General features: G+C 38.4%; 1 protein-coding gene across 1 annotated transcript; it reads left to right on the forward strand.

Annotated features, from left to right (window-relative positions):
* The first annotated feature begins 1,438 nt into the window (after positions 1 to 1,438).
* LOC113996105 (vitamin D 25-hydroxylase) lies at positions 1,439 to 9,466 on the forward strand. Its single transcript, XM_027736795.2, has 5 exons — positions 1,439 to 1,687; positions 4,091 to 4,232; positions 4,523 to 5,155; positions 7,865 to 8,194; positions 8,792 to 9,466. The coding sequence occupies exons 1-5, from the start codon at positions 1,439 to 1,441 to the stop codon at positions 8,965 to 8,967; spliced, it is 1,530 nt and encodes a 509-aa protein (XP_027592596.1). The 3' UTR covers positions 8,968 to 9,466.
* Positions 9,467 to 13,341: the final 3,875 nt, after the last annotated feature.

Raw genomic sequence — 13,341 nt, forward strand, 5'->3', positions numbered from 1 at the left:
CAGAACAGCATCATTGCACTTGCCTTTATTAAAAGTTACTGTAACATGGGACATCTGTCCATCCTTTTCAACCTGCCCAACCTGGGCTAATGTGAGCAAATACATTCTCTGAATCCTCTTCTCTTTCTACACTCCATAGCTCCGTGATGTATCCAGCAAGCACCCAGACGGCCACTTTGATTGCCATGAAGCCTGATAGATCCCTTGCAGATGGTTTTCCAGCCAAAGAGCTACACTTTGTCACTTTCCAGCTTCCATCCCTGTTCCCCTGTTGTACACACAGCTCTTACCTCTTCTCTGTACTCCCAAAGAAACTTCCTTTGCTGCGTCCTTTGAGTTGTTGGCCACCTGCCTTCTGTGCAACATTTGCTTTTGTTCCATGTGCTCTCAGGCCAGTACCACCATGTTTGAAGCAGAATGTCCTATCACAGAAACTTACTGAGAGTTAGGCATTTATTTGATGGTTAGATCGTAAAGTATGTAACCACAGCCAGGTTCCATAACTGATAAATTCTTTCTCAGTTTAGATCTTATGAATGTTCTTAAGAATCTATGTAGAGATATTAAGCTGAATTCAACAAAAAAGACATCTCAAGTTGGAAAAATGTGACACAGAAATTTTAACAGACCAAGAATGCTTCTGTTATGCCTAAAATTGCTTGTAAAACAGTAGTAATGGAATAGCAAAACCAGTGCAAGTGGAAACAAATCTGGGTTTATGAAGTGTTTTAGCAGGAATGTCACATGGCACAGCAGAATTGCCTTCTGAGCTCTGTGGTAACAGATCTCGGTCTCTTCTGCAGCTCGCGCCCTTTTGCTGAGGAATCATCCCACTGAATAACAATAACCCTTACACGTTAAGTATGTGATCTCCTTGCGACTCGGTCACACAGACTGGGGACATTCCCGTCCGTGCTCAGCTGCCTGTCAGCACAGGCACACCAGGCCCTTTCCCGCTGCAGCTCTCCGGCAGCGCTGGCGGCTGGGCCAGTGACCCGCGGACAGGCTGCACAGCACAGGGAACCACAGGCACGACATGTGGAGTTGCCACCCACCCACCTACTATAAGAAATCCGCAAGGTAAAGATCTGCCAGTGGGAATTACAGAGGGATTTATTGGCTCAAGGCTCCGCAGACCCGAAGGGGCTCTGGGAAAAGACTTCTCAAAACCGGGGATTTTAGGTTCCACAGAGACTTTAACGAGGAGCGAAGAATTGCCGGCTACTTTTCTCGGTTGCCAGAGGGTCAGCGTGTAGAGCGCACAGTCAGCCAGCGGTGGGTTTATTATTATTATTCCAGGGGAAAAAAAAAAAGAAAAGAAAAAGGAGAAGTAACAAAAAAAAAAAAAAGCAGAACCCGCCTGACGCGGCGGGCGGAGCCCCCGCGGGCCAATGCGCGGGGCCGGGGGCGGTGCAGGAGGAAGCGGCGGCTCGGGCCGATGCGGGCGGCGGCGGCGGACCCGGGGCACCGCCCGGGCTCAGCAGCGGGCAGCGGCTCCTGGCTCCTGCCGCTGGCGGCGGCGCTGGCGCTGCTGCTCACGCTGGTGGTGCGGCAGCTGCTGAAGCAGCGGCGGCCCCCCGGCTTCCCGCCCGGCCCCGCGGGGCTGCCGCTCCTCGGCAACATCCCCGCGCTGGGCGCGGAGCAGCCGCACATCTACATGCGGCGGCAGAGCCAGATCCACGGGCAGGTACCGCCGCTCCCGCCGCCTCCTCCTCGGGGTCCCCGGAGCGGGAGAGGGGCGGGATGGGGCGGGGCGGGCTTCGCTGCAGGCGGCGGAACCCGGGGAGGAGCAGCCGGGAGGGACGTGCCCCGGAGCTGTCCCGGAGCGGCCCCGAGCGACTCTCGGTGTGGTGTCCCCGGGGCGGAGGCAGCGGCGCGGGGGGCGGAGCGCCCCGCCGGGGAACGGGAGCCGGGAACGGGATCGGGACCCGTCCCGTAGGAGCCGGGACAGGCCCGCGGCAAACGGGAAGGATTTCCACCTATCTCTCCCGCCGCAGCTCCCTCCTTAGGCTCCTGCTCTTAGTTCTTTTTTTTTTTTTGGGGGGTGCAATGCTTAAACTGGTGTCCTGTAAATGGCAATAACTCCCTTGTTTCATATCCACAAGTCCTGGGCTTGAAATTAACAAAATTACAACACTGAAAGAGCAGGCACTGGGATAAGGCAACATTTTCACTGAAAACATCTTCCTTCAAAGTACCTCCAGTGTACTTTCAATGTACCTTCAGTGGTGTATTTGGGATACTTACTTACAGTCCCTTAGTGTTACTATGTAAGAATGGATTTATTTTCTTTTTGTACTTTCTTACAGATCAGGTTTTTCTTTTCATCATCAGTGTATTCTTACAAGCATCATAAAATTTAACTCCAAACTAGATCTAAAGGGGAAAAGCAGGCATGTGTTTTGGCAGTAGGAAAAAAAAAAGTAAATGTGTTTCAAGCAAAATACTAGGGCAAGCAGAATGGAAATAGGAAGGAAAACGTGTCATCAAATAGAGTAAGCTTTCTACTTGCCTGGAATGCTGTATGTAGTTCTAGTTGCTGTCAGAAAAGATCCTGAAGAATTTTGAGGAACTTGAAAACGGCCTATTTGGGGTGCTCTGGAAAAATACAATAAGAGAATTTTTTTTTAAAGTTATGTATGACATAGGAATAAAGATAAATAAGCTAGATCAAAGTACACAAAACTCACAAATGGCATACAGAAATCTCTTGGGAATGTGTTCTTGACACATAGAAAAGAAGAGCCATTATAACAGTGAAAATGTCAAGGTTGCTAAAATAAAATGGTCACAGACTCTAGAATCATTTAGGTTGGAAAAAAACCCTTAAGATCACTGAGTCCAACCATTAACCTCACATGAAGTCCACCACTAAACTATGACCCCAAGTGCTGCATCTACACAGCTTTTAAATACCTCTACAGATTGTGACTCCACCACTTTCCTGAGCAGCCTGTTCCAGTGCCTGACAACCCTTTTGGTGACAACCCAGTTGTCACAGAATGTGTAATTAGACTAATATAATTTCTTATTGTGGAGGTCAACAGCTTTGAGATGAAGAAAAACACAGAGATTTATATAGGTAAAAATACAGATTTATAATGCTAAGGAAAGTATGGAAAGGGACATAAGATTTCAATCTTGAGTTTAGCGTCGGTTACAGTTTTTAAAACTTAGGTTAAGATTTTAATTTTGTTTATCCTGCACAAGTTTATACCTTCTGCAGGCTGTATTGCATCTTTTTCCAAAGCATCTAATGATAACCACTTGTGGAAACAGGAGATGGGCCTAGCTGGGCTGTGCTGTCAGTTGTTGGCTCTCCTGATGGCTCTCACTGCTGGTTCTTTGGGAGCCTGTGCAAAGTAAGCTGGTGTCCGGGTTCAGACGCAGAAAGGACTGAGAGCAGCCTGGTTGTTCTCTCAACTGACACCACTTCTGTGTCTGCCATTCTTAAGTGACCTGTTGGGAGTCTGTGATAGGAATTGCAGCCATACTGCCCTTAACCAAATTAAGCTGTTGGAATTTACCTTGACTCAGGCAGGGAAGAGAAGCAGATACAATAATACAGCTTTTCTCCCTCCCGTGGAAATGGTCTCAGCAAATTAAGAAAGTAGACAATACATGTACTTTAGTGCTTACTAAAAAATTTTATATATAAAGTATATAACATAATATTATTAGATAAATATATACTTCTACTAATACCTACTTATATCTACTAATGCTAGGAGAAAGTACATTTTTTTTCTGAAAAATATGCATTGTTGTACCAAATTCACATTTTTTGGATGACTGTGAAAGTATCCCAGTCCTTTGGAGAGCTGGTTGCTTTGGTGCACAGCAAAGCACAGAATGCAGTGTGAGATAATTTGCTTTATCTTTTGACAGAGCAAGTTATCTCACAACAGACTCTACTGTAATGCCACAACTGTACCACCTCTCATTACCTGTATGCCCTACTGAAAGTTATTCAAGTATTTTGCATTGTTTAGTGTTGTTTCACCTTTTCATTGCTTGTTCTCATTATTTGTTCTTAGGATTTGGTTGTAATAGCGTTTTACAATTTTTATTCTTTTTTTTCCCCCCAAAGATCTTCAGTCTTGACCTTGGAGGTATATCTGCTGTTGTACTGAATGGCTATGATGCAGTGAAAGAATGCCTCGTTCATCAAAGTGAAATCTTTGCAGATAGGCCGTCTCTTCCCTTGTTTAAGAAGCTGACAAACATGGGAGGTGAGTGCTAATGTCTTCTGTATAATAATGTAATTTCTGTCCAATAGATGGACATAATCACATGAAACATTGGCTTTAGCCATTTTCTCTGCTTAGTCTCCTTTCATAAAATACTTGATGCTTCTTAAACAGTTTTACTTGGAAAGGATTGTCAGTCTTGGACTATATTCCATAGAAAGATGTCTGAAATGTTTTTTGTCTCTCTTTTTGTCTTGTTAAATGATTTTATTATCTTATGGGGGAAAAAAAATTAAGCGTTGCATAAAATACGTGTCAAAATATTTTTTCAGGCTTACTGAACAGTAAATATGGCAGAGGATGGACAGAACATCGCAAATTAGCTGTAAATACCTTTCGAACTTTTGGATATGGTCAAAGGTCCTTTGAACACAAAATTTCAGAAGAATCTGTGTTTTTTCTTGATGCCATTGATACATACAAAGGCAGACCGTTTGATCTTAAGCACTTGATAACAAATGCTGTTTCAAACATTACTAATTTGATTATTTTTGGAGAACGTTTTACTTATGAAGATACTGAATTTCAGCACATGATTGAGATTTTTAGTGAAAACATTGAATTAGCTGCTAGTGCTTCTGTATTTTTATATAATGCTTTTCCTTGGATTGGTATTTTGCCATTTGGGAAACACCAGCAGCTGTTTAGAAATGCAGCTGAAGTTTATGACTTTCTTCATGATCTCATTGAACGTGTCTCTGAAAATAGGAAGCCTCAATCACCTCGACATTTTGTAGATGCATATTTAGATGAGATGGATTGCAATGAAAATGATCCAGAATCTACATATTCAAGAGAAAATTTAATTTTCTCTGTTGGAGAACTCATCATAGCTGGAACAGAAACCACGACAAATGTTTTAAGATGGGCAGTGTTATTTATGGCTCTTTATCCAAACATTCAAGGTAAGAAATTTGATATTTTGAGGAACTGATACCCTTTCTTATTGCAAATTTAATATGCCTTTTCAAAGTCGTGCAGTGATCCATAGTCATTACCAAAAAGAAGGTTTGTGTATATTATTCTATTGTATCATTTACCAAACATACTATGGACAGAGGTGAAAAGTTTGTTTTATATGCAGATGAAGAGGATATCAAAAGTCAAGTGTCATGACAAAATTTTAACATATTATTTTGTGAATACATTTTTATGAAGCTTTAATATTTTTAAGTATTTTCAATATATTTAAATTTAGTGTTGTGATGCGTGGTCTGTTGTTGGCAGATATACTAACCTATGCTGTTAATAAATAATAAGAAAATGCAATTAAATATGAAAGTAATAAACTAAATTAAAAATATACAAACATCAGCAAAAATGTAAATCAGGTTGTAGTTAGTTTAGGTACTATTTCTTTTTATCTTAAGTGCCTCAGTTCACAATAAATTTACACGTTATAGACATTCATATTCATACTTCTGAAAGAACAGAAATGGCATTTAAAAACTAATAAGATGTGTTACATTCACTCTGAAGTAAGACAGCAATAGGTGTCTGAATGTCAGCCCAAACATTTTGTGCAGAAGTTTGGATTTTAGAAGTGAACAGTCAAGTCTCTAATTTCACTGCCTCCACTTCACTTTTCCTGTCAAAACCTTAGCAGTGCTTGGTTCAATTAGGGACTTCCAGTATTTGGAGGAAGAGCAGCCAAGATAACTTGGACAGTTACTGCTGATACTTTCACCAAAAATCATTGCTCTAACATCAATTTCATCATCATTTCAGAGTGGGGACAATAGCACTACCTGTAGCTATAAGGCTCTTGAGCTCTCAAGTTCTGCATAGGAATCAGGTATCTTTATGTATGAAAAATTAGACTTTCTTCTTATGGTAGTATGTGCATGACTCTATACATTCTGATTTTCTCAGCTAGAATAATTTTTAATTTAAATCTTGGGGCATAAAATGCCCAATTCTAAAATTGGAGATCAAATTTTATATTTACTTTTAAAGTAAATACAGCTTTACTTGGAAAAAAAGAAAGTGAAAATATGATGGTATCTTATGTTAAGGCCTGGCATGCTATAAACAGTACAAATCATTCAGCCTAAATAAAGAAGTTGATTCCAAAGCTCTGTTGTTGCTGCTGTTATCATTATTTTAAGTCCCATATTCAGCTTAGCTGGTTAAAATATCTGGCTAAGCAAGTAGAACCAAAGTTTATTCAAATATCTCCATAGAGCCATAACCTCTTACGTATTTTCTTACTTTCATTTATTCAGCTATTTAAGTTAGTTGATGAATTAACTGAATGAACTGATTAAAGATTTTTAAAAATGGGAAAGCTTTCTTCTAGCCTAGGTAAAAACAAGATTTAATGGGATCTGAGATGCTAATTTTAAAGAATTTGAGGGACATGCTTAGGAGAAATATGTAGCTTCAGCTCAATCAGTTCAGCCCAAAATTTTTCTTGTGGAAGCTTAAAACTATGATTGCCATTTTTAACCAGTCAGCACATTCCAAATGATATAAAATAAATGAGTTTTTAAAAAAAGAAATATTGCTTTTCATGCATCTAAGTTCCACCAATTAATTTATATGCTTTACACAGCATAATAAGAAAATCTACAAAAACCCCACATTTTGTAAAATTAAAAAAAAATAAATCTGATTTTATAGGTACTTACATGATCCATATTTTAGTTAAAACTGTGTTAAGGGTGATAATTAGGCAATAGGATGTGTTTATGCTTTATATTACATAAAAAGCCCAAATGCAAAAAGATCCATTTAAATCAAAGTTTCTAATCAGTCTGTCCTGGCTGACAAACAACATTCATATCTTAAAACAAGAACATCCTTATTTCTTCTCAATTAGCATCTGACCAAGATACTGTTTCTCAGTATCAAGAAAACTTTGTAGTTTTGTGTCTGCTATGCACTGACCGATTTTGTAGAGATCCACTCACCTAAAATAATCTGATCTCAGATTTTACAATACAATGAGTTTCTGAATTTGGATTAAAAAACAGTTCATCTGGAAAAAAGTAAAAATTACTGTTATTTTTCATTTATTTAGAATTTCTTTGTCCAGCTATTACAATATGCACTGACACACCACTACATCACAAGTGTGCTTTCACTAAGCTGCTTTTCATCTCTGGTTGAATTTGTTCCTTTTCAGTTAAATTCTGGTTCCTGTGCCTGTTAATTCTCACTGTGTTTTTTCAGATATTTTAGGTTCTAGAGTGAATGATTTTACACTCTGACAATTCTAAAGAATCATAGCAGAGTTAAAAAAGGGGAAGTTCAAGTGGCTGTGTTCACTCAAGTGTTTAATGTACTTTATCTTTTACATCCTTTTGCTTGTTTCTTTAGTTTTGAAGAGCTCCAGAAATAAAAATATACACAAGAAAAGAAAACTATATTAAAACATGATTTTACCGAGAATAATTACATTCTAAATGAAGATTAGTGGTATATATGCTAGGAATAATTCATACTAGCTGGACAAGAAATACAGAGTCTAAATTTAAAAGTTTGTAAGCTACTATATTTTGTATAAGATACTTCATGTTTCGGTAGTCTTTTAAAAGTATATATTTTAGTTTAAATTAAAATGTAAAGGCTATTGCACAATAAACATCAGCTTTTATTGCTGTTCCTAACAGGCCAAGTTCAAAAAGAGGTCGACCTAGTCATTGGCCCAAACAAAATGCCCACCTTGGAAGAGAAATGCAAGATGCCATACACTGAGGCTGTTCTACATGAGGTTCTGAGGTTCTGTAACATAGTTCCACTCGGGATTTTTCATGCAACTTCCAAAGATACTGTTGTGCGTGGTTACTCAATTCCTGAAGGCACCACAGTCATTACAAACCTCTACTCCGTTCACTTTGATGAAAAATACTGGAGCAATCCAGAAGTGTTTTTTCCTGAGAGATTTTTGGACAGCAATGGGCAGTTTGTCAAGAAAGATGCATTTATTCCTTTTTCACTAGGTAAGAGTGCTTCCTTCCACTGTTCCTTTTCATAAATCTAGAGATGTATAACATAGAGGTGATGGCAATAAAGGGACAGAATGATATCTTTTGTTCTGATGAAACAGATTTTAAAGATATTCAATATAATGCAATCTGGAGATCACAAATTTTGGCATAATCTTTTATATAGGTGAGCTCCTTATTATATATAAACTAACAAAAATACACCTTAAAAAGTTATAATAATTGCCAGTTAATAATGACTTGAAGTAGGTGTAATTAATAAAATAGTAAGGGGAAAAGGCTGAAATTAATAGTACAATTTTTTAAAGCATCTTCTGTCTAGATTGGTATTTCAAGACAAGAAAAAGTAGCTAATAAATATATCTAAATAAATTTGACAATTCGTTTCAGTGGCATTTGTGAGGTGAGAGCAACAAATTCTCTAAAATCTGTTTCTTATTGTAAATTATCACCTATCCTTCTTACACAATACTACCAGCAAGTTCGTACAGCTCCTCTTAGAACACAGATATTATCATTCTTATTCATAGTAAGAGTGAAAATACAACTGCAGACATTTAAAGTGTTTTTAAAACCTTCTTTTCAATCCAGGAAGAAGACATTGTCTTGGAGAACAACTAGCTCGGATGGAAATGTTCCTGTTTTTTACTTCATTACTACAACGATTTCACCTGCATTTCCCTCATGGCGTCATTCCAGACCTCAAACCAAGATTAGGAATGACATTACAACCACAGCCTTACCTCATCTGCGCGGAGAGACGGTGAAGAGAAGGGTCAGGATTGTCAGGTGGAGCACAGTGCTCCAAGCTGCAGCTCAAGATCCACTTTGCCTTATATTTCTAAACACGTTCATGCCAGAAGGCCAGCTTAAGGGACTTGCAGATAAATTCTGGCTGTTTATGCACAAATAAATAATTTCTTTTTATTTGGTTTTCACAGAAAAAAGTGTGGAACACATCCTGTGTAAAACTGATGTTTTCACTACATGGGTCTATTTTAAATCTAACTTCTGCTATGGTTTTTATATATTTAATTACTTAGCAAATCATTTTACTTTGAGAGGATATTTTTATAAACATGGAGAATATGGTTCAAAATGTTTCTACTTGAATTCATCCATGGAAATCTCATTTACATTATTCCAACTAAGCTGTTCTTTATAATTCTCCTTTAAGTTTTCATAGCTAAAAACGTTTAAAAGACATCTATTTAAATTTCTGTAACCAAGAATAAACTATCTTTTCCAGCCTTGACAGATTGTCTATTAAAGCATTTTAATCCTTCTTTCTCCTTGCTCTATATTCCTAGGTGGTCATAGTTTTCTAGTGAATCAGATAACTGAATTCACTTTCAGGATCTTTTATGACTTCCTTCTGATTTAGCCAAGTATGCAAAGTATTCAATTATTGCCATACTCCTGATAATTACAGGAACTTTATGCCAGTATGTTGCATTTCCAGACACGTGTCCTCCATTGCCTTCCCACACGAAGCACTATGTAATGATTAATCTCTGCTTAAATAGTCTGAAAAAAAGCAGTGTTTATGTTACCAGAGTCACATGTAACTATCCTATGAGTAAAGAAAATAAGCTGCTCATCATTCTGACCAGAGAGTTTTTGGGGAGGGAGGTTGGAATAGGATGGAGAGAAACACCTTAATTGCATTTTAAGCACAAATATTAGGCATAGGAGCTACTCTTGACTTCTGCCAGCTTCATTTTCTATTCTTGACAGCTACTCCTTTGAGGTTAATGGTAGATAAAAGATTTGTGCCTGCAGACCCTACAGGAGAACCTGATACTCTAAATATGGTGTGTTTGGTCCCTGCCATGTGGGGAGAGAGGGCCTCAGAACAAGGTTCAGAACAAAACATGCGCTGAGCAAGCAGCTATTTGAGGACAAGGCTGAGTGTTAGACCTCGGGTTTTATACAAATAATGCTTCAACTTGGAGCTGCAGGAAAGTTGAAAGGCAGGAGTTGGTGTTTTTCTGCTGACCTGATGTTTTCAGAAGTATTTCCTTTCCTTTGAAACAGCAAAAGAGAAGAATCAGAGCTAATACCAGTTCACTTACGTAGTAGCCTATTGACTTCAGATGCAGCAGGTCCAGATTAATTTACTCATCTGAGGGTGTCACACCCACATGTCCCACAGCGAGCAGCTCATATTCTTATTCCTCATGCTCTGAAGAGGGTGGGCAGGCTACTCCACTTGCTGAATAATTAACTGCCTTTCACAGAGAGGATTTAAGACTCAAAAAAGAGAGGAAGGACGCAAGTCTGATTGCTCTGCACTGGGCACACCATGAAAACCATGAATAAACCACTCCTAAGACACTGGCAAACAGTGGGGCTTAGGAGTCATGACTGAGGCATTCCTGGATACCTGCACAAGTAGATGTTAGGTGCTTGTGAAATGCAAAAGTAAAAATTGTAGAATCTATTGAACTGGGGTGCCTTCAGTATGAAGCAACATGGAAGAGTTCAAGCTACAGTTCTGGACTCATGTTAATTCTTTCTATACCTGACCCTGTGCTCTTAAATCACAGCCAGAGTTTTGTCAGTATCTAGTCTTGCCTTCTGGGTTGCAAGAACTCCAGGCAATCCTTTGTTTTAAACATGATTGAAATATTGCTACTTGAAGTGAGGGGAGGATTAAAAAACATCAAGAACAAGTTCTTTCAGAGGGCTATGCTCAAAATGCAGCTGGACAGTTATAATTCTCTTTTGCTGAGGTATTTTGAGATCTAACTCCTGACTAGTCTTTAATCCATTTAATGAGAACCATATCGATTATATGTTGTTCTGGTTTCTAAATCAAAATGCCTTTTAAAAGCCTCAGAATATCAATCCAAACTTTTACCATTATCTGCCAACTTATGGTCTCGTTTAAGTAATCAAATACATTTGACAAACTGTCTTTTCTATAAATCTCTATCAGTTTTAGTTATATCTACACATTCATTCTGTATCAACTTTTTCATTATTTTCCCTCTGACTTAGAATTATCCTAATGATCCAATTTAATAATTTGTAATACTGACATAAGAATAGTATTTTCCAGTCCTCTGGAATTTCTCTATTGTATCAACATTCATTAGTAATGAATATCAGTAGCCAGCCAGATGTTCAGAATTTCCTGGTGAACTTTCAAAGGCTGAAATATCTAGCATAGATAGCAGCTGGCTGCTATTTAACATTGTTTTGGGATTAAAGGTTGATATATTAACCAGTATGTCTTTTTCTAGTGTAGAAATTAAGGATGAGAAAAAGCCTTAAACAGCAGTTTTTTCTGCCTGGCCTTAAGTGTCCTAACGTTTTGGATTAAAACAATGTGTCCAGATACTGATCAAAAAGATTTCTAGACATTTAAGTTGTGACTCCTCATTTTTTGCATATTAATGTCATTTATTGTGCTCTTTGTTTTACCATTTTCCTATGTTTTATTTCCCTTAGTTTTTATTTTTTGTCTTTTTTTTCCTTGGTTTTTTGTGGTTTTTTTTTTCAGAGTTACCTCTTTGAATTCATGATGGTAGTTTAGAACTGGAAGCACTATGAACTTGCAAGGAAAATTGCCTTTCACTGGGCAGAACCAATAGTTCCTTCAGCTATGGGGGTATGTCACTGTATCATGGGTAAAGGGAAATGTGGTGCTCAGGAGCCATAGAAATCTTAAAAGAGAGCACAGTGATTGTAATCCAGTATGATTTAGGTTATGTGGAACCATGATCTGGCATCAGCCAAGGGATCTTGCTTAAACAGCCCTGGAGATCCACAGCAATGCCATCTTTAGCCTGGCTGGACAACAGCTGGTAAATTTTCAGATGTTTTGTTAGAAATAGTTGTCACCTCATGGAGAGAAACAGATTCCACGTAGATTCTCTGTATGTTGAGAGAACAGACATGTCATTCAAAATAATGTTTTACTGGCTGGTCAAAACCTCCAGTTACTCAGTGTGCCAAGGACAAACAAGACAACTTGGCATGAAGATGCTTAAGGTGATCTCATATCTTTTCAGATCATGTTCAACAAGGATTCTGGTAGGTAGGATATCAGCACAGCACCTAGCAGTGAAAAAGGTGAGATATTCATTTCATACACTCATACTGCAATCCATTCATTTCACAGAGTATGTTTTTGACTCCCCGTGGGCCAGATCCAATATCAACAGAAGGAAGGCCTTTTCTTCTGGACTCTGGCCTTTTTGGGCATGTCCACATATAAATGCATATGTGTATGAGCCAATGACACAGAAAACAGGCATGGGATGAGGGACATCTATATTAAAAGCTGTAATTCTGAAAGAGCTTGGGGTTCATGGTGGGTTGTTAGTTAAACATGAACTTTAACTGTTCAGCCAAAAGATCTTTTGTTTATGGAATACTGAATGAGGATAGAATCATAGAATCATTTAGCTTTGAAAATACCTTTAAGATCATTGAGTCCAACCATTGACAGTTGTGGAAGCTGTATAAGTATTTGGTGCTGGCACAAGCATTCCTTGAATACTGAGCCTTGTTCTGTTGTCTATAGCTGAAGGAGGATTAAAAAAAAAAAAATCAGTAGTATTCCTGTAAAGCCATAAAAATCACTAAGAATATGCCTGTGCAATACGTTCTGGATTATTGCAAGCTACTTCTACTGACTTATAAATTGACAAAATAGTATGTGATCATACCAGGGCAGCACCAAGTCCAAGCTAATACCCTTCCACTTCAGACTTGGGGACACACTGGCACTGTTATAAAATTTTTGGATCAGTTGGGTGACCGAACATGCTCCGGAATATACACCAGAATATACACAGAAATGTACAGTACAACATACTGGATAGTGACACATTCAAGATATTTCATTTGCTTGGTTTACCAAACATGTGACTGTGACTTGAGTCCAAAAAGTTGATAAATTATCTCTTCAGTAAGTAGACAAGAAATAAATAGAAGTCAAGATGAAATATCTTTGAACTAGGAATGAGGTGAATACTTTGAACACTTTCAAATGCAGAACCAGGTATACAACTACCAGTGAGGATAGTTAATCCTGGATTGTTACTGAAACTTTAAAATTAGTTATTAGAGCTTTCTTCTGTGCTGTGGTTCTAATTTGCATCTAATTAACGACATGATTTTACAGTAGT

The sequence above is a fragment of the Pipra filicauda genome, unplaced genomic scaffold (genome assembly GCF_003945595.2).
Source record: "Pipra filicauda isolate LSUMZ 115617 unplaced genomic scaffold, ASM394559v2 scaffold26_size5592650_pilon, whole genome shotgun sequence".
NCBI lineage: Eukaryota > Metazoa > Chordata > Aves > Passeriformes > Pipridae > Pipra > Pipra filicauda.

Bases quoted from the DNA above. Each gene is read 5' to 3' on its own strand.
- LOC113996105 (XM_027736795.2), top strand. From the start codon at position 1,439: ATGCGGGCGGCGGCGGCGGACCCGGGGCACCGCCCGGGCTCAGCAGCG. The intron at 1,688-4,090 runs GTACCGCCGCTC...TTCCCCCCAAAG, and splicing joins AGAGCCAGATCCACGGGCAG to ATCTTCAGTCTTGACCTTGG. The intron at 4,233-4,522 runs GTGAGTGCTAAT...ATATTTTTTCAG, and splicing joins GAAGCTGACAAACATGGGAG to GCTTACTGAACAGTAAATAT.